A 22,397-nucleotide genomic window follows, 5' to 3' on the forward strand; every position below is an offset into this window, starting at 1 on the left:
TTATTAGATCATTTCTCTTTACTTTTTATTTCAAATAAAAAAAAGCCTTTTTATTTGTATCTTTAGAGGGTAACTAGTTGAGCACCTGTTGCTAAAATACATAAAATACATAAAAGTCCCTACTTGTTTTCTTTTTTATTTAATTCAAGCAGGCAGAAGTAACTTTCCTTACATGACACACATTTTTAATCCCTCACGTCTGCCTCCTTCATCCTTACGAGTCATTTCCTGTTGGACTTAAGTTCCGATCCTTCATGGCGATTGCGTGAATAATGACCAGTTATACGACACCAAGAATGTTTATGCATGTTTCTCTCGCTCGAGTTTCCAGCGCTGCTCATTTTCTCAGCCTCCACACACACACACACACACACACACACACACTCCCCAAAGCTGCTTGTCTTTAGTTTATCTTCCCCTGTGATAATGTTTGCCCACTTCTCTCCTGGTGGCACGAGGAAGCTCTCATCCCTCATTGGACTAATCATCTGCTGAAGCATCCGCTCTGCCCGGCAGTGCCACAGTTAATTGTGCTTGGCTTTGGAATAAACAGCATTTATTTCGAGAGATCTCATCACGATCTGTCTCTAAATTTGTTTCCGTCTGCTTTGCAGCTCTGGGTTTTTTTTCCCTTTGGCCAATATCCTTCCCTTTAAGAGGTCCCGTCGTGCATATTTGATTTTTGTGTGGGATCCAGAAATACGATTATTTTCATTACATTCCAGGCTTTTATTCGTCTCTTTAGGATTCATCAGGTGGGTGGCTGACTTGGAAACAGTTGCACTTCTGCGCTTTTTACACGAGCTATAACAGGTGGACTAAAGGTGGTCTTATTGTCAGGGTCATGTAATCAACGTGCAAAGAATAATCTGTTAGATTCATCTTTAAAACTCATAATAGATACATTTATTTTAATCATGCATCGTTTTTCTGAAACCATAAATTAAAGAATAGGAAATTAGAGTTTTTCTTATTGAATTGGGGATTTAAATAATTCATATTTTAACCTCTAAAATGCTCAGTGATATTTGACCAGGTTGGCTTCAGCTACCGCGAGCTATGCTAGCAAGTATAATATTTAAAATAAAACATTCCTAACTAAAGGTTTAGTTCAGCCAAAAATTCACTCATTTTCTACTCACCCTCCCGAGTGTTTTCAGTGTATAAAGTGGACTGGAAGTGTTTGCGATATTTACCCAGAGTACTTCCTGTCCGTTTAGGATGTTGGCCTCCTAGTAGCTAGGCCATAGTAGCTAGGCCATAGTAGCTAGGCCATAGTAGCTAGGCCCTAGTAGCTAGGCCCGAGTAGCTAGGCCATAGTAGCTAGGCCCTAGTAGCTAGGCCCTAGTAGCTAGGCCATAGTAGCTAGGCCATAGTAGCTAGGCCCGAGTAGCTAGGCCATAGTAGCTAGGCCATAGTAGCTAGGCCATAGTAGCTAGTCCATAGTAGCTAGGCCATAGTAGCTAGGCCCGAGTAGCTAACCTTGCAGCTAGCCTAGCAGTGTCCGCTCAAAAAAAGCTTAAAGTAAAGACTTGTTTATGTTTTTCCGGAACAATTTCGCACGGCGAGGTTTGACAACCAGACAGACATTGCAGACGAGCAGTATTGACGGTATTTGGATGTTTTAAGTTTGTTTTTTTGGAAGATGAAGACAACTGAGCATCAGTTGCTACATTAAAATGAACAAACATTTTGGCCTATAGCTCTAAAAAGGAATGGATTACTCTGAAAATAATCCCAACCCTTAGTGGACATGATGCTAAGTTTAAATCTTGAGTAGAAGCTTCACTGTTGCTGAAAAAAAATGTGGAATTCATGCAATTAAATAAAATGTGTTTAAGCTAATTCACCTTTTTCAAATAAAACATTTTTTACAGAAATAAATCTAGCAAAAAAAAAAAATCCTGTTAATTTGTTTGTTCAATTGCCTGCTTGAGACAAATATTAGCATTTGAAATATCACTGATATTATTAGTCAGACAGATTAAAATGCAGGTGGCAGTTGCCCACAAAACACAAAAAAAGAAAGTGGAGCTCGAGCTGCACAAAATCGATGGTAAAATGAAACTTGAAAAATAGAATGAGCTTCGTGTCTGTAATTAACAGTTTCTGCAATTTGTTAAATCGGTTTAATTGTTTTTTTTAAAATTGGCTACACAAGTTGTTTTTGAAGATTTCTTCTTTTTGTTTTGCAACATTTTTATCATTGTGAATTTCCATTTAGAAGGTTGTTAAAAAAATAGTTAGTTTCCAAGTATAGAACAAGGATCGTGTCTCTTACAAAGTTGTATAGTTAATATAAAGTCACGTTAACAAATTTAAGTAAGTAGAATATTAATGGAGAATGTTAATATATATAAAACATCATAAAGAACACAGTGTTGATGTGTCAGTCACTGGATCTTTGAGCGCTAGAGGGAAGAAAAAGGGTTAAAAAAAAAAAGACGGAGAGACAGGAAAGAGGCTGTGGAGGAAGGATGGAGGCGCTGTGGTTCCCAGTGCACCGCCAGGATAGCCGAGGCTTTTAAATATTAATGCTCTTGTTTCATCCTGGAAATGAAATAACAAGCAAGCATTCACAGCCCTCTCTGGACAATTTCACGCGTGGATGTTTCCCCTCAATTTCAACAGCAGCCCTTTAGGAAAACGGTGAAAGATTGAAGAGACGTGAAGGAAGCCGATACAAACCGGACTCGACCACTGGTGGACGAACTGGTGTGTGAGACCAGAAGTCGGTAGCAATTTTAGAATGGACGACAAAAAGGGACACATTCTAGGGCGTGAAGGGCTTTCTGGTACGATTTTTACACCGAGTTTGTCGCGTGACATGGAAAACAAAATCACCGGAGCAATATGTGCTTTACGCACCGGCAGGAATACACATCTGTGACGCGGCTAGAATTTTAACCTTCATTTGAACAACCAAAAACAAAGTTGGAAACTGGATCTTGAATGTCTACCACGAAAAAACTTCTTCATAATATTTACTGTTTTAAAAGCTAGAGCAACTAATATATAGAATATATAGTAATATATTGAATTATTGGAATAAGAATATCAAACTCTAGGTGTAAAACCAAATGTATTCATTTTAAATAATATTCTATTTTTTAAATCATAATATTTAATATAATTAAAAATCATCCAATCACATTATTCTATAATAACACTTTTACATTTAAAAAAAAAAGTCGAATTATTTAATTTAATATACAATAAATATCTCATTCAACCTTTCAATATAGAAATTATTCAATTCAAATATTCCCAAAAATTATTCAATGGTTTAAAAAAAATGTAAAAAAAGAATACAGCTATTCAATATATAATGAAACTGATCTATTTCTGCAGGAGATTTCCAGGATTTTGATGGGAATTGTATATTCCTGGTTAGAGACGCTTTGGTAAATGGATTTTGGACCTTAGAGTGATTGAGATTAAAGCCGATGACTTGGACTACTTCACTCCAAACCTTATGAGAGGAAAAAGCCACAAGTCGAGCTTAAGCTACATTTATGGCAATAACATCGTCAAAATAAAGACGATGCTTGGCATAAATTACATTTTTTACCTTTATATAATGATATATAAAGCTTTTTTCTCATGTTTTGACCATGTTTCTCTCATGTTGTACTGTTACCTTTTTTTAAAGATATTTTTATTGACACTTTTTAAAATTGTTACAAATTCAGACAGGAATTTCAAGCTTAAAACAATAAAACAGACCCCCCCCCCCCTTCGAAACCCCCCTTCAAACGAAAACAAATCACTGCACTTTACATTCAGTATAGTACGTACAGCCATGTATACATTTTGAGGTCCTTATTTGTTGTCCTTACTCTGATACATCATTTTGTCTTGTAAAAGGCAGAGATGGATAAAAGCATTACACTCTTTGTGTAGTGTTGTTTTTCCGGTTACATACTAAGTATACACAGTAAAGTTGTGTATAGACAAGAATCTGGCGATACGATACGTATCACGATACACGTGTGACGATACGATACGTATCACGATACACGTGTGACGATACGATACGTATCACGATACATGTGTGACGATACGATACGTATCACGATACACGTGTGAGGATACGATACGTATCACGATACATGTGTGACGATACAATACGTATCACGATACACGTGTGACGATACGATACGTATCACGATACATGTGTGACGATACTATACATAGTGCGATATAGTGCGACACTGTAGGAACAACGATATATTTCACATTTTATCTGTCTTTTACAACAAATAAATGAGCAAATACTTTCTCTAATCAAATGTACAAGTGCTCGTAGAAAGTTCTTCTCAATCTATCAGCGACGTGAAGAGCCTGAGTTTCCGGGACGACATCGTGAAGTTGACAACAACGAGACGAAGATGGTTTCATGGTTGATTCTCCCACGTCCGAGTGACCAACTCTAGACGTGGAAAATGATAATGAAGAAGCAGCATTAAAAGATCTATATTAGCATGAATAATCCAATACGATCAAGGGCCAATGAGCGCTTTAATTGCGGGATCTCGGGTCAATCCTCGGATCAGCAGAGAAGATATGAAAGACGTCCACGTCTCCGTGTCCCTGGTGGGCGTCTTTAACATTCGTGCCGGTTGTTCTGCCACCTACACACCCGGCCGGCGAGGACTTTGCGGCGCCGCACATCGCCGAGGATTCCGTCGCATTCGGAGTTCACGCCGAGTTCACTTCCCACCTGTGTGTGGACAATCATCTTCTCACAAAGGAGGGCAATAAGCTGTGACCTTGGTTGCTATGGTAACCGCGAACGGAGGGCAATGAGGCAGGAAAACTATTAACACTTTCAGCTCCTTATGTTTTCTCCTGTTCGATCACAAATGTCTCTGTTTTTTCTGTGTGGACTGAAAAGATAGAAAGTGAAAGGTGCAGTTTCTGCAATATTATTCACTTTAAACTTAAGGCACAGGGGCCACATTGGGCGGATAAACTAATGTTAAGCGGTCAGAAGGTATTTAAATACACTGTTGAGTGATTTTAATGACGACACCGATATTTATTGTTATTGTGTCGAAATAAACATGTAAACTATTTTTCTTTTTTTTAAATCTTTTTGTCAGTTTATGGTTAAGCTACTTTAAAAGTTAGTTATTGGATTTAAAATGATTAAAAAATGAGAGTACGAAGAACAGGATATTACATTTTGTTGGTGTTTTAAACTGGCATCTGGACCCAGCCAACTTTATAACTATAAAACATAAATAAATAAATGCTGCTTGGAATATGTCTGCGCTCTCCAAGTGCTTTTCTAATATATTTATTTTATTGCAAAGTATTATGGGTTGGACATAAAAGACACAAAATTGTTCTGTAGTGTTTTTCTAGACACTGTTAAACTCTTTGACCTCTTAAACAACATGATTATTATTCAATAATTAACAGATTTGTTTTTTTATTCATCTGAATTTTAACCCTTTGAAATTACATTTTTCCAATTTTTTATAAAAGTAAAAACTTAAGGTCGCATTAAATCAACAACACATAAAAAGCTACTTCTTTTTTTTCTCTTGAAAAAGTTTTAAAGATGATTTTCTAAACTTTTCAAGAACTCCTTCTACCCGGATTAGATATATTGTTTAATTCAATTATTTTTATTAATTATTTATTTATAGGGCATTTTATGGCATAGTCTCTCATTTTAGTGTAGTCTATTGTGTTTTATTTTATTATTCTCTTTTTATTTCATTCGTATTAGTCCATTTATTTATCCTTTACTGCCGCAATAAAAGTTTTCGGGTTCTAAACCGAAGTAAACACGAGTGAACAGGTCGCAGGAAGTTGGAAAGAAATAAAATACTGTATTTAATGTAAGTTTTAAACGGGCTCGCTCCATTACTGAGCATCGCAGGAGTTCAAGCCTCACAGGGATTCATTTTGAATCCAACTCTTCTTAAACGACTGACCCTGAAACACCCGAACGGTTTGCAAAGGATCAGAGGCTGCTTTGAATGCTCTCAGGTACTTGAATTTTTATTTGTTCCCCCGGATGAATTAATCTGCGGCTCGCTCCAGTCATTCTTTGAGTCGTCGACTGTGACTGCGACACGAGAAGCTTCAGAGAGGACGGTCACCAAGGTTTGTCGGAGAACAAACACCGGAGTCGCTGTCCTTGACACGACGGCTCGACTCTCGCACACTGAAGAAGTGCGACGACTGTCAGGTTCCATATTGTTTTCCATTATCATCCGACTCTTCTCAGCGGGAGACGACAAATATTTACTGATGCAGGAAATGCGTATATGAAACCATCCTGGAGGATGACGGCTACGTGAATAAGAGATGACTCTGAATAAAATCACGCTGGTTTGATGGTTTTCATCTGCAAAATAATGCAATTATTATGCATAAATGCATTATTCGGCTCCTGTCGGGATAAATATCACTAATGATTTGACTTAATTATGTTCTTTCTTCTTCGGGGAACGCTGCTCTCAATATGTGTTCAATGATTATTGTAAAGAAGAAAAAAAATAGATTTCAAGGGACCGGAACGACCACTGTCAAATCACTTACATAGAATTGATAAATTCAATTGCTGTTTTTATTCAGGCAAGGAATAAAAAGTACACATGATGATGATGATGATGATGATGGAGTGTTGACGTCTTGTTCCAAGTAGAAAAATATGAATCACATTTACCTGATAAATCCACAAAAATGTCTTGTATATAGAAATTAAGATATTTTTTGGTAACTTGTATTAAAACATTAAATTATTCTTGTTTCTAGAAACAAAGACTGTCTTTTAAACCATTTTTAACTTCCCTCGAATAATTCAAGCATTATTTTTGTCTGCGCCTCTTAAAAAAAGACCCCTTTTATATTTATTATTTATTTATAATATTATTTTTAATATTATTTAGGTTGCATGGAAATCATTTATTACGAGATTCAAGTCGTAAGAAAATCATTTATTAAGAGATTAATGTCGTACAAAAATGCATTCATAACGAGATTAATGTTGCCCAAAAAAATGCATTTGTTACAAACTTTTTGTACAATTTTAATGAATAATAAATGTAATTTAAACCACTTTCATGTAATAAATTACTTTCGTAAACTTCAATCTCTTAATAAAGGCTTTCGTTTTTTTTTACTTTAATCTTGTGATAAATGTATTTTAATTACTTTAATCTCATAATAAATGTATTTTCATTACTTTTATCTCGTATTAATTGACTCTTGTATGACTTAAATATCATAATATATGTTTTTTTATTACTATAATCTCGTATTAAAGTTATTTTTATTACTTTTATCTCGTATTAAATGACTCTTGTATAACTTCAATCTGGTAATGTACTTTTAAATACTTCAATCTCGTAATAAACGACTTCCATATGACTTTAATAAATTATTAATGTATTTTAAAACACTTAATTTGTCAATTTAATCTCGTGATAAATGTGTTTTTTTTATTCATTTTATCTCATGATAAATGCCATTCGTACAAGTAATAAATGACTCTCGTACGCTTGAATCTCGTGATACATGATTTTTTTATTATTTTAATCTCGTAATAAACCACTTACATACGAGTTAAATCTCGTAATAAATGTTTTTTATATTACTTTTATCTCGTAATAAATGACTTTTGTACTACTTTAAACTTGTAATCTGTTTTTTTAAGACCTAAACTTGTAATAAATTATAAATAAAACAATTATTTGACTAGCTCAATACTCTGTCATTGAATTGAATACACAAAAGAAAAAAAAATCAAAGTAATTCTCTTTTTATTAAATTAAATTTAAGACTTTTCATGACCTTTTGGATAATCTTTTTTTTGTACATAAAGTGAAAAATAACACGAGTTGCCGCTCGAGCGATTCACATCCTGCGTCGGCGCTGACAGGCAAACGTATTCTCGCGGGAGTCGACGGCGAGTGCGGATTATTAAGGCTCATGATTAATTGACAACAATAAAACATTCACGGCCGAGTTCATTAAAATCTGCAAAGCAATTTGTTAAATTGGGTCAGCGAGGAAGAAGAGGAGGAACACGGCAAAGCAAAGGAGGAGAGCGCGCGGCGACCTTCCATAAAAGCATCGTCTTTGTTACTTGTTTTCTTTGTTGTTGTGTTTTTTTTTTGTGAATGAGCAACCGTGTTGTAATTAAAAGTTCTTCCGTGGCACAGCTTTGGGATTGTATTACAATCAGTTTAATGAAAAATTGAAAGAGAACATACTTGTTTCCTGTCAAACACAACACGCGTGACATGGAAGTCGTCTCTGGACGCCACCGGTGTCGCTCACAAACACGGAGTAATTAGTTCAGAAACATTTCTGCGAGGAATTGACTTTGTTTTAATCTTTGATCATCGGGCCCCTGAGTCGTACCACTTTCTCCACTCAAGTCCCATAATGCACTGCAGCCATCGCAGCTCTGGCAACGTTTAACCAAATTCAAATCACATCCCCTGAATAAAGGGCTTCATGTGATTCAATAAAAAGTGGATCATTTTTTGACTCCCCTGAGGTCCGAATGACAGTCGCTAACATAGCGATGTGTTTACCTCTAACTTCTGAAGCATCACCCGTTATTTACATGAAGCTAATGCAAGAGTACGGACCCGATAAACATCGTCTGTCATCGTCTGCTACTTTCCTTTCGCTGGAAAATATTCCTTTCATGGACAAACATTCGCTCAAGAAACGTTGTCCCAATGCAGCTGGTTATTATTTAATTGGTGTTACTGATCAAATGCATTTTAAGGGAAAAGAACAAAAATGAATCATCTTTTTCTTCCTTAAATTGAACTTGTTGGACCTTCATCTAAAAAAAAAAAAAAACCCACTAAATATACCAAATATAATGTTTCAAGATCTAAATACATATTGTTTAAAATAACTTTCTACTCGAGTAGTGTCAGATGTTCATCTTCATGGAGAGTTTGGTTCTGCTTGAGGTTTCTGCCTGTTAAAACGGTTTTTACTCATAAAAAACATTTGGACCAGTTTCTTTATTGAGTTATTTAAACTGTTAAGTTAATATAACTTTGCACTTTAAATACAGTTGAACTGAATTAAGAAAACATTTAATGACATGTTGCCTAAGGCCAGAAAACGAATGTGTTTGTGGTATCCCTTGTGCTTAAAAATAAATAAAAACTTATCTTAAAATACGGAATATAGTGATATAGTGCAAGGCTCAGTATCTAAATATATCGTTTAAAATTAAACTTGTGTCTTTCCATCTCAATGAAGAGTTGGTTCTGCTCAAGGTTTCTGCCTGTTAAAACGTTTTTTACTCATCAAGTTATTTAAACTGTATAGTCAATATAACTGTGCACTTTAAATACAATTGAGTTGAATTAAGAAACAATGTAATGACATAAATAAAAATAAATTATCCTTTTTATGTTTGTTCTCAGTTAAGGTCTAAAATATTTCAATAAAATTAGTTGGTGATGCTGTAATGTTTTCACTGACATCTATAAAGTATTCAGTTTTCCAAACCATTGCGTTGTCTCAGAGTCAAGGTGACCCGAAGGCCTGAAAACGAATGTGTTTGAGGTATCCTTTGGGTTGTCTCAGAGTCAAGGTGACCCGAAGGCCTGAAAACGAATGTGTTTGAGGTATCCTTTGGGTTGTCTCAGAGTCAAGGTGACCCGAAGGCCTGAAAACGAATGTGTTTGAGGTATCCTTTGGGTTGTCTCAGGCGTCAAGGTGACCCGAAGGCCTGAAAACGAATATGTTTGTGGTATCCCTTGTTTTGTCCCAGGGTCAAGGTGACCCAAAGGCCCAACAACAAATGTGTTTTTAGTTGTCTCTTGTGTTGTCTCAGGGTCAAAGTGACCCGAAGGCCCAAAAACAAATGAGTTTGTGCTATTTTTTGTCTTGTCTCTGGGTCAGGATGACCCACAGGCCGGGAAACAAATATGTTTGTGTTATCCCTTGCGTCTCTGAGGGAACAGAAGGGATACCACAAACACATTTGTTTTCAGGCCTTTGGTTCACTTTGACTCTGAGACAAAAATCAGCCTTTTCTGTACAAAAGGTTTTCCAAATATCTTTTTTAACTGTTTTTAATTCCAAACTTTTCTGTTCTGAATGTATAAGTACTAGTGAAATGAAGCGAAACAAAAATCAGCGGGTCACTCCTCCTTCAGCCGATTGTCATGGAAACCGATCGATTTTCTTTTTTTTTGCTATTTATACACGCCGTGTGGTTTGTTATCAAAAGAAAACTGCATATCATCATATCCATGTGTTTCGGGCGCTTCTTTAAACTCCATCTTTAAGTTGATTTGTCTAACATTGTTTCTCCACAGTTGTATTGACATCTCTTTGTCGTCGAATGTCTGTGATCACGGTGAGAAAAAACAGTCGTTTAGAAACAAAGTCAACAGACGCATGTTGTGTCGCTGCATACAAAGCAGCAGAATAGCCAAAGGTGGGACTATTTTGCACATAACGTTTCAAATGGAAAAATCACATCTCCATCCATTCATTCTTTGCTCCGGGACACTGCCAGTCAGCCGCTCTCTTATTCCACGGTCGGCAGGTTTGTTCAATAGTATTTTTTTTTTTTTTTAATCTCTGTTGTGTATTTAGTTGGTAAATAAACATGTTTTTTTTATTTATTTCATGACAATATTCCCCTCACAGCACAAGTTTTTCTTTTCCACGTTCGTTTTTCTGATTTGTTACCCGACGGCCGCAGCAGGCGCTTTTCCTTGTGAGTTACATAATATTGTGGTTATCAATCAATTCCAATAAACGGCGGCACACGACGTCTCCGTCCTCCTTTCATTCGCTCTGGTGGCGTTCCGCCCCCTTTCGCTCGACAGATATGATGTGACACTTTAATCAAAACACGGTCGGGATGTGTGGGGGTGTGTTCGAAGAAGTTCAGATGCTGTAAAATCATCGCCCGGGGAAAGTGTAAATAACTTTGTAATGTTTTAGTTTTTGTTTCGTTTTTTTTGCTGCTGTCAACTGATTGGAAAAAAAAAAAAGCAACAAAAAAAACAATTTTAATTGAATTTCCATCTGCTAATGTAGAAGGAGACAATTCAAGGGTGGAAAAGCGTTTTCATTTTCTTCTTTTTGTTCGCTCGGCAGATGTCTATTATTATATAATTAAAGGGAGAAGAAGTTCTGTTTGTATTCATTTACAAAAGCACTTATCAGGTAAACTTTGTCGTTTATTTATTCCAAAGTTGGGGGACAGCAGATCTTACTTCTTCATGTTTTCTAGAAGTGATTTAAACCTTTTTTTTTGCTTCCATTAAATCCGCTTAAAAGATTTACATTGGGGTAGAAACGCAAGGTTTATCAATCACGGTTTGACAGCAATTTATGACGTTGCGAGTAGGCGACTAGCTTAAGACACACTCAGGTCTTGAGATCTTGTTTTGCACTTGTCGGTCCGTCACAGGCGTCCTCGAGGACTCCCAGGCAGTGCAACATGAATCCAAACACATCTGATGTGGTCAGATCCTGTAACTAACTTTTAATTCTCCGGCCTCCTTCGTTTCCCTGCTGGCGAGCAGACTTCTTGTCAGCGTTTGGATGAATTTCAGTCGTGCCCTAAAACTGTCATGACTCAGATGAAGCGGAGTATGAATGCTAATTTTTTATTTTTTTTATTTTTTTTCACCTTTCCTCCCCCTTAGGTCTCTCCAGGACTTATCCAAGCAGACGGAGTTGCCGTATGGCACGGTGCTGGACTCGGCCGTCTACGATCAGGTGCGCTCCAAGGCCATGAATCCCTTCGAGAGAGACCCCATGTACTCGCAGATGTGGCGGATGATTAACCGCACAGGTGGCGCCAATAACAACGTGGAGGAGTCGAAAGAAGGCATCAGGAAGGTAAGATGTGACATCCGAACAAAAGTGCTTTGACGGGTAAAAACGGCTGCAGACAATGAGGAGTCTGGATGTGTTATATTGTCTCCGGGAAACAACAGAACAGGTGCGGAATGGGTGGAAGAGCAATTATTGGGGTCTTCTTGCAGGGCTTTTCACATTCAAACACTTCCCTGACATCACTTTACTACTGTCAGCGTGTGTGCGCTTCATATTTGAATCCACTCACCGACTCTGACAGTCACATTTCCCAGAGGAAGTTCATTTCAGTATGAATGAGAAGTTCGACTGTCCGGACGTCAGCCGGTGTTTACGGAGTAGACCGGTCCAGAGCGCGGTTCTTCTTCAATGAAAAACACACTCGACGCGAAATTTACTCTGGATTTATAAGACTCGACTTGCCTCTTGACTAGAAAAACACAGAGACAATGCATACCTCTGACAAGAGGCTCATATCGGATGACTTTATAGAGACACAGAGTACCATCAAATTAATAAAACGTCTCCCACAATTCAAGAGTTGCCTCGACTCAAGGCAAAGCAAATTAAAACTTTTGTCGCTGGTGATAAAAGCACAGCATCCAAAGAACAACAACAACACAACATAATTGGGTCAGCAGAGTTTTAATAGCTCTATTTTTCGTCCTGGAAACCCCCCCAAAAAACAAAAAAAATGTATAGCCATCTTTAGGGTAATGAATTTGAAGAAATACAGGGGGAAAAACTGAACATTTTAAAGTACAAAAACAAAATATGAATTCTGTCTGTCTGTTAGCAAATTATGTAAAAACGGATGCATTTAATTGAACAAAATGTTGCTACCATGACAACAGATGACTTCCTTTCTGTTGGTGTCCTGAAAAACCGTCTGGATCCACACATTATTTGAAGGTTCGTCACTCTCTATTAACAGAGAGCTGCAGTCTCCTTTTGTTTCTCTAGCATGTGTGTTGTGCAGGTGAGTTCTTTTTTATCGATGCTGCTAAAGAAGAGAGAGAGATGGATGGATGGATGGATGGATACACGGATGGATGGATGGATGGATACATGGATGGATGGATACATGGATGGATGGATACATGGATGGATACATGGATGGATGGATGGATCGATGGTTGGATGGATACATGGATGGAAGGATGGATGGATACATGGATGGATACACGGATGGATGGATGGATGGATGGATGGATGGATGGATGGATGGATGGATGGATGGATGGATGGATGGATGGATGGATGGATGGATGGATGGATGGATGGATGGATGGATGGATGGATGGATGGATGGATGGATGGATGGATGGATGGATGGATGGATACATGGATGGAAGGATGGATACATGGATGGATACACGGATGGAAACACGGATGGATGGATGGATGGATGGATGGATACACGGATGGATACACGGATGGATGGATGGATGGATGGATGGATGGATGGATGGATACATGGATGGATGGATACATGGATGGATGGATACATGGATGGATGGATACATGGACGGATGGATACATGGATGGATGGATACATGGATGGATGGATGGATACATGGATGGATGGATGGATGGATGGATGGATGGATTGATGGATACAGGGATGGATGGATGGATACACGGATGGATGGATGGATACATGGATGGATACATGGATGGATGGATAGATACATGAACAGATGGATGGATGGATGGATGGATGGATGCATGGATGGATGGATGGATGGATGGATAGATACATGAACGGATGGATGGATACATGGATGGATGGATAGATGGATGGGTGGATACATGGATGGATGGATGGATGGATGGATACATGGATGGATACATGGATGGATGGATAGATACATGGATGGATGGATAGATACATGAACAGATGGATGGATACATGGATGGATGGATAATTTCTATAAATGAGCAATGTAGCGTAGGTCTGCACCCTCTGAGTGCTTTTCCAGTTTATAAATGAAACGTTTTCATACATTAACAAGCGATTGCTTTACGATGATGCAACTCTTTGTAGTTTCTTGACCATGTGTTTTTCCTGTAGCAACACAGTGTGTGTAACACGTGTGACGCTATAAATCATTGACATTCCACCAGCGTGTGTTTGTTGTCGGGGAATGGATCCATGTAAACGATCTCATAATGCACAGATATGGTTCGCGTGGTTAAACGCTTAAATCCCTCGCTGGTTAGCCGGCATCATCAACACCTGACTGCTGCATCTCATTTAGCTTCCACGTCTGAGCGTCGCTCGCGAAGCTTCGAGCGGCGTCCAGACGAGAGGAGCAGGAGGTGCTGCTGGACCTCTGGGACGAGAGGGAGGCTCTTACGTCGGACTCATGACGCACACGATGATGATGTTTGTCAAGAGTCGTCGTGTCTGAACTCTGGATTGTCGTTTAGAGCCTCTCTTGGATCAGATCTTCACACGACCACCCTATTTATATTACTATTAAATCAATAAAAAAGTTTTCTTTTTTATCAATTGCAATAAATCAACATCAATTTCACTTATTTATATTAAATTTATTTATATATTTACTAAATACATTTATTGCGGTTACCTCTTAAATAGAGTTTTTCTTCCCTCTCTCTTCCAGTTGGACTCATGAATATTTTTTATGTTCTTCTGTTTGCTCTTGTTGGTGCATTAAAAATTAAGAAGTTGCTGTTTAGAAATGTTTTTTTTATTGTTTAGCTACTGGCCGGGAAACAGCATGGCAATAACTGCTGTTGTAAGATTCTTATTTATTTGTTATTAGGTTGTAAACAGAACAAACGAACTTGACTCGATCTGATCCAACACACGAAAACAATATCCATCAGTCAACAGATAGTTTGGACTCACTTTGCTGAGCATTGTTTTTAAACAAAGAGCTGTTTGCAGTCGTATAACCACAGAAAGATTCCATCTGGGTTTACGACCACTTAAGACCCCCCTCACATCCCCCAGACCCCCGCGCCTCCCCCCTAAAAAAGCAAAACCACACATTTCATAGCAGCCCTTTATTGTGACGAACCTAATACACACCTGTGTAGTAACTAATGCTGTTGTCCTCAACACGGAGCACAAGATATGTAGAGGTTTCTCAACGCGCAGTATTGTTTGGGTGACATAAAGTTCTGTTTCCCTGTTTCCTCACTATAACCACGCTGTCTAATCCACATCTTGAGGATCTGTCTTGCCTGCTGTTAATACAAAACTCTGCAGCGAGAATTCTGAGCCGCTCTAGTAGAAGAACTCACATTTCTCCGATCCTTAAAACTCTTCACTGGCTGCCAGTTTCTTTCAGGATCAACTTTAAAATTCTGGTTCTTACTTTCAGATCTATTCATGGTCAGACTCCTCCTTACATCAGTGATCTGATCCAGCCTTACACCCCAGCTCGGGCTCTGAGGTCTGTGGATCAGAATCTACTGATGATGAACACGGTTCAGGACCCAAGGAGAGAAATCCTTCCAGGATGTTGCATCTTACATCTTAAGACACTTTTATTTGTTCAGGCTTTTCCTTGATTCTCTGAGACTCCTGTGTTTGTCTCAGTGTTATCTTGACCTTTAAAGCATATATTTTATTGGGTATTGTTTTGATTGTTTAAGCACTTTGTGGTCTACAAAAGTGCTCTACAAAAATTACTTACTTACTTACTTAATAATAGTGGTAACTAGACAATTCCCCAACCAGGAAATTGTGAGAGTGCGCTTTGCCTTGTTACGAAAAAACTATAAAAGCTACAAAAGAGTCAAATCCCATGTTGGTAATTTGGACTTTTATCTACAGTTTGAAGTCCGAATGGTTTTTCTACGTGAACGTATGCCGGAGCAAGAGATCATTGAAGAAACATCGCAGATTTGCGGGGGGTTTTTACCTCGTACCATTCATTCCTTGTGGGAAATTTAACCCCAGTTTTTCGCGACCTAAATTTATATTCTAGTGAGAAAAAAATAGCAGTACGAGTCCAATCATGCCACATATTTTAATATATTTGTTGTTTGTATGCTCTCATTTGTGAGGGGCGTGAAAAGGGGGAATAACAGTAGTGCGCTGGTGAGCACAGCCATTAATAATAGTCATAGAACTGCTTAACTCATATGTGTCAAATCTGGCCAAGTCTGTTGGTCCACCAGTTTTCTCAGAATCGAGGTACGTTAATGTTCATGTTGGTGCCCTATAAAGATGCCAGTGTTTAAGATAAGATAAGCAACGAATGTCAGTAATATGAGTTATACTGAAATTAGTTTAGTTAAGGAGGATAAAATTAAGATAAATTGAGCCTTAAAGATTAAAAAGACAATATCAAAATCAAGACTCGTACTTCCTGCTTGGTTCTGTTTTTTTGTGTGTCATATTGTTTCATTCTCTTATCCTTTTCTGAAACCACAAACTATTCTTATGTTGTGTTTACAACACTGGGATTGTGTTAGGTGGAAATACATTTAGTTTGGCCCCTTACCTGGACTCCTTGTTTGGCCCCTTGTTTGATTGAGTTTGACACTCTTGGCCAAGTCAACGAATGTAGCAAAAAAATATCTGATTAAAAGAAAATTTTTATGACTTCTCTGGACCTCTTTATGGATATTTCTCAAAAAATAAAATGAGTTCATAAGCCTCTCGTGAAAATGACATCAATCCCTTTAGCTGTTGGATATTATGGGATACATTTTTAGAAACACAACACTGTCAGTTACAAATGTTTTTGCTTTGCTTTTAAATGAGCTGAATCTCCACTAACTGATCTATGTCGTACCAAACATTAAGACCTTTTTGTTCCACATCTTTTGCCACTGATTCTATAAAAACTGTAAGGGAACCATGTGGAGAGAGAAATAAATAAAGTCGCTCTCTATGTTGTTTTCCTCCGACGGGGCTCCAGGAGTGTTGACAAAAAATTCATCTTTCTCTCTCTCTCGCTCTGCTCTGCGCTGTCATGGCTACATCACAGCCAGCAGAGATCAGCTCGAAAAAAAGGTGACAGCAGGATCAACACAGGACTAATTCCCAGTCGATGAACTCGCTCGCCTGTGTGATGCTGAGCCGCGGCGTTCAGTCTGCAGAGTGTTCACAATGGAGAGCTGCACTCCATCAGCGACCGTCTGCTGCCGGCAACATTTTCAAGAGCCTTTTCTTGCCTGCTAATGAGGCTATTACGGCAAAGTAGGGTTGTGCTTTATAGATCCCTCCTTCAGCCACCGGTTGATATCTGAGCCGTGAAATATTTTTGATATGTAAAGGTTTCGTGGAGACGTAGTGTATCAATAACCGTAACGTTTTACGCCAGGGCCCGTGAGCGATATTACAATTACACTCGCGTGTCGAGGCTACGGCGAGAAGATTCGGTCTCACCGAGGATGTCTCTATAGATGTTTGGTTAATAAAAAAAAGAGGATTTAAGTGACTCAACGGGATAGAGAAATATTGGACTAGATTTGCAAACTTACACTTCCCCCCTCGTTTTTATGGCGCCATCAAGCAGGAAATGCCAAATTCTGCGAGAATTATACGTTGATTCGCCAATAAATTGAGAGGATATGGAAAGGTCAGACAACCTGAGGAGTTTCTTGTCTTATTCCGGCTCTTTCTCTCCTTAATTGGGCTGTTTATTTTTTAAAAGACAGACTAGATCACCGGCATGCAACTCGGTCGCCATCTTGAGAACTTACAAGTCAGAATTAGCAGCAGGTTTTTGTTGTTGAACACCAATTTTAAGAGAAAACAAATGTGACAACATGACTTTCCCATGAATCTTAACATTTGGTTCTTAGTTTTGCTTTAATAATACTGATCACAAATGAACCCTCCAAGCACATTAATGGCTATGTAAGAGTAGCTATAGCTTAACGTATGAGCATCAACAAAAGACACATTTATTAGTAGAGAATCTCAATGACTACCACTGACTAACATTGGCAATTCATTGAAAATGTAGGATACTTAAAGGACCCTCATTTCAACTAAGGGTTGGGATTATTTTTAAGAGTAATCGGTTCTTTTTAGAGTTGTAGGCAAATATTTAATTCCATGCTAATGTAGCAGCTAGTCTTCATCTTTGTCCAAAAAGACACTTAAAAACATCCAAATAGCTTCATACTGCTCGTCTGTGACGTCCATCTTGTATTGAAGCCGCGACATGTTCCAAAAATGTTTTTAAAAGTCTATATTTTTAGTCTTCTTTTTAGCGTCATAACCCAGAGTATCACCGTAAATCTTGCAATGTCTTTCAATGAGGAAACACAGTCTGAGACTGAGAGCTTCCGCCTCAAACAAACTTAAATAGAATATACAGACTTATTTACAAGTTTTTTATTAGCCAGTACGGAGGTATTTGGATGTTTTTAAGTGTCTTTTTGGATGAAGATAAAGCAGAAGACAACTGAGTTCAAGTTGCTTTGTTAAAATAAGCATATATCTTTGCCTATAATTCTGAAAAGGAACTCTGACAATAATTCAAACCCTTAGTCGACATGAGGGTAAAACAATATTTAATTTTGGGTGAACTAAACCTTTAACTAGCTTTAATGCCTGGTTTATTAGTGGTTTTTCATTCTCTGACTGACTCATTTGCATGTATTTAAAGGCAGCATAGTGCTCTCTAGTGGTGTGCAAATGCACTCTCATCTGCATTCTTGTTGAAAGATTATTTTGGATTGTTTTACTTCTTATCCGGATTATTAGTGGTAGAATGCCAAATAAATTAGTCCAGGCAGTGATTTTATTAAATTTTTAATGTGATATTTTGGATTTTGGTTCACTCCCTTTTGGTTCCTCTGCTCTCACATCTATTTCCCTCTGTGTGTGGAGTCATTGCTCTCCAGACCTCATTCTCCACCTGCCGCCCTGTCCTTCCTCACAGAGTCTCTTTCAGCCGCTTTCCCCCACGTAAAATAAACCTCTCACCGCTCGCCGCCACCATTGTCTCGTCTGTGATATGGATTTCTCCCCTTTTCGGTTCTGATTCCCCGCAAGCAGAGTCATGTCATCCCTGATCAGTCTCACACACAGAAGGGTGAGTGTGAGCCTCGGTCCGTGACCGAGGTGTTCAATAGTCGAGGAGGCGTAACACTTCAGACGTGATGTCTCGTTAACGCCGTGTCAGAAAGACAAGAGCTGCTGCTCGCCGTTCTAGAAGGCACTTGAAGCCGCTCAACCCGTGGCTGAGACTCTTGTGCAGCCTCGCTTCCCAAGGCTTTATCAAGTCAAGAGACCTGAAGCTTCTTGTTGGTTTACTTCCAGACTTTCTTTGACTGCGTTTCGAAAAGGTTGTCTGTATACATAAGACATAGGGAGGCCAAGGGGAAGTGAGATGTAAATTATTTGAATCACATACTAAATAAGAAAGATTAACAGAATTTCTTCTCCTTTTTCTAATTGCAATGGAACGGACATGGAGGTGAGGAGAAAATGCTAATCTGTTCAATATCAACGCTAGTTATACTATATTAAAAAACATATTTAATAAGGATGATTTCCATAATTTCAGTTCCTTGAGGTGAACGTACTCTTTTCTCTCTGCAGATTCTTCCTGGTTAATTGGATTTTAAATCTTCTTCTTTTTTTTTAATCTTTTGTCATTTATATGATTCCCATGGCGATTCAATGAATATATTCTTCTAATATTCCTTTTTTATCAGACCCTTACTTAAGCAAGTCTAGATACCAGGCAACTCTTTTTTAGGCTCATAAATGATCAAATAAATGGAATAATCAAGTGATGAAGTTGTGTTTTTTATTATAATCTGTACATGAACATGATATATTACGGTCCAATTTAGACAAACCTGATTCTCAGATAAACGTAGACATCTAGTTCTGCTCTTTCTGAAGCTTGAACACTCATGGCTGATGGAGTATATTCTCGCCCCTTGTAGGTTGCATTGTTGCTACTCCTTTTACAACTTTACAACATAGTGCACCGCCACAGCTGAAGTCCTTAAACAACAGGACGCTACTTCATGGAGAAAGTGACAATTTAGATAATCAACATCATCCTGTCATTTGTGGTAATGTAACAAACAAAGATGTCAAACAAACTGGAGGTTTACATTTCTTCACTTTATTTCTTTAACAGAAAGAAACGACCAATTATGGTGGAAGGACAGATGGATGGATAAGAGGATTGTTGTGTGGGTGGATGGATGGATGGACAGATGGATTGATTGATGGATAGATGGGTGGGTGGGTGGGTGTATTGGTAGGTGGGCGGTTGGTTGGTGGATGGGAAGATGGATGGATGGATGAATTGGTAGATGGGTGTGTTGGTGGATGGGTAGATGGATGGATGGGTGGGTTGGTAATTCGGTGTGTGGATGGATGGATGGATGGATGGATGGATGGATGGATGGATGGATGGATGGATGGATTGGTAGGTGGGTGTGTTGGTAGGTGGGTGTGTTGGTGGATGGGTAGATGGATGGATGTGTGGGTTGGTAGTTGGGTGGATGGATGGATGGATGGATGGATGGATGGATGGATGGATGGATGGATGGATGGATGGATGGATGGATGGATGGATGGATGGACGGTAAGCCTGTGAGAACCATAAAATGCTATTTCCAAATATAATCTGCAGCTCTCTCTCAATTCATTTTAATTAGGTTGTAAATTAGTTTTTCTTGCGATCCAAACCATAAACAGACACTGAAGTGCGACAGATGTTGTTACTTTGATTCTAACCAACGTAGCAGAAGCTCTCACAGTCAAACTAGGACAACAAACCATCACGATGGAGCGTCAACTTGCTTCCCCATATGCAGCGCTTATAAATATTCAAAGACATGGACCCGCTCGCACCCTTCTGTTGATCTATGAATCTGTGGCGACTACTCAGTCTGGCCTCGAGAGAGACTCTGATGACTGCTGAGTGATTTCAGAGTTGAGTGGATTGCCAGTTTTGAGTGATTTTCTATCTGTTTGACTTTCCACACCCACCATTTGAAGGTTCCACTTTAGAAATTGCATCTTTTTTGCCCATCATCATCATCATCATCATCATCATCATTGCTCCCCTGACTTATATCCATGAAGGCTTATAAAAAGAAAAGGCTGTCCCCTGACATTTATTAAGGTTGACCAAAACCAAGGCCAGAGGAAGTAATGAACGGCTTTCCTCCCGCGATACAACGTCTCGGTCGAGTCTAGATGTTGGCCGATGATTCTCAATGATCCTGAATGTTCTGCAGCCCACTGGGGGGCTCGCAGACGCAGGAGGTCTGAGTGATGTTGAAGTTAAATGGTTCATACATATGCACATACCTGCCACAGCATTTGCACATTGGAATCTCTGTTCGGATGCAATCCTCATTCCTCGGATGTGAATTTCAAATTTGTTTGCGGGGTATTACCTGAAAAAAGATCTGACCCGGGTGGGTGCACGAGGTCAACCAATCAACAGTTGCCAGGAACTTCAATCTTCAATTAGGTTTACAATCACCATTCGGTTCAGTCAGTCAGTATATAATGTTCCCCTCTAGGAAATTGAATTTCCCACCCCTGACCTAAGGTTTTATGTCCACTAGGGCCCAAACCTTTTGCTACTACATATTTTCCTCATTTTGATGGGAATATACCAGTCAGAATATCTAGTTGGATGATTCACCGGGGCATCCTAAATACACCTTTATGAATACATTATCTTATATATATTTGTTCATTTTAGTTTGTTTAAATGGGGAGTAGTTCTAAACCAAGACAAAAGGAGCTCGGACATGTTTTCATTATACTTTTTTACAAAATAAAAAGCCATATTTCGACAATTTTAAAGTTCAGTTACATTTTGAAATACTGTTCCTCGTAACGCACACATCATAAAGGACCACAAAACGGTGTCTTTACCATCTAATATATCTTTAATATTTTCTCTCAAGTTTGATGCTAGAAACGGCTGAGTCTCCTCTTGTGTCCTCAAATATCCCTCAATGGCTTCTCAAAGTGAACTGGTCATGTGACGAGGTACATCACGTTCTGTATTTCAATATCCAGACATAGAAACGTCTGAAAAATCTCCCCATGAAAGCAAACCTGTTAGTGATATCAAAGACTTTGGCACTATGTAGATTTCCGTGCAGTTGAAGTTTAATGTGTACTTATTCCATATCTATTTTTTTTCCAAAATGTATTTGTTCATTAAATTTTGAAGTGAATAGTCTTTAGGTAAAAATACAACCTTCAGGAACTGGACACAAAATCAAACTGTGAACTTGAAATAACATTATCTTTAATCTTAACAATCAATTATACAAATATAGAGTTTTAATAATCAGCTAAAAAGTTAAAAAGAAAGTTACACGAATAAATCTTATTTTCTTCTTTAATTATGCTATATATATTGTTTTTTTCTTTAAATTAGTTTTGATCTAAATTCAGTCAACTATTATATTATTATTGTAGTAGTCCACTTCTGATTGTACCGGTTTTGTACTTGGGATACTGCAAACCAAACCAAAAAATGAATGTTTGAAAAAAAAAAGACCCGTATTAGTTTAATGTATTTCTTTTTATCTCTTCAAGCATTAGCAGGAAATAGCCTGACTTG

The 22,397-nt window shown here is 38.3% G+C and overlaps 1 protein-coding gene across 4 annotated transcripts in view; it reads left to right on the forward strand.

Moving 5' to 3' along the window:
• Positions 1-22,397, forward strand: part of grid2 (glutamate receptor, ionotropic, delta 2) — a 447,398-nt gene that overhangs the window by 359,124 nt on the left and 65,877 nt on the right. For all 4 annotated transcript variants that reach the window (XM_087792456.1, XM_087792434.1, XM_087792441.1 and 1 more), the window contains exon 13: positions 11,667-11,862. In XM_087792456.1, the coding sequence (XP_087648582.1) occupies positions 11,667-11,862 (196 nt within the window). The remainder of the gene's footprint in view (positions 1-11,666; positions 11,863-22,397) is intronic.

This window comes from Callionymus lyra, chromosome 1 (genome assembly GCF_982586985.1).
Source record: "Callionymus lyra chromosome 1, fCalLyr1.hap1.1, whole genome shotgun sequence".
Taxonomy (NCBI): domain Eukaryota; kingdom Metazoa; phylum Chordata; class Actinopteri; order Syngnathiformes; family Callionymidae; genus Callionymus; species Callionymus lyra.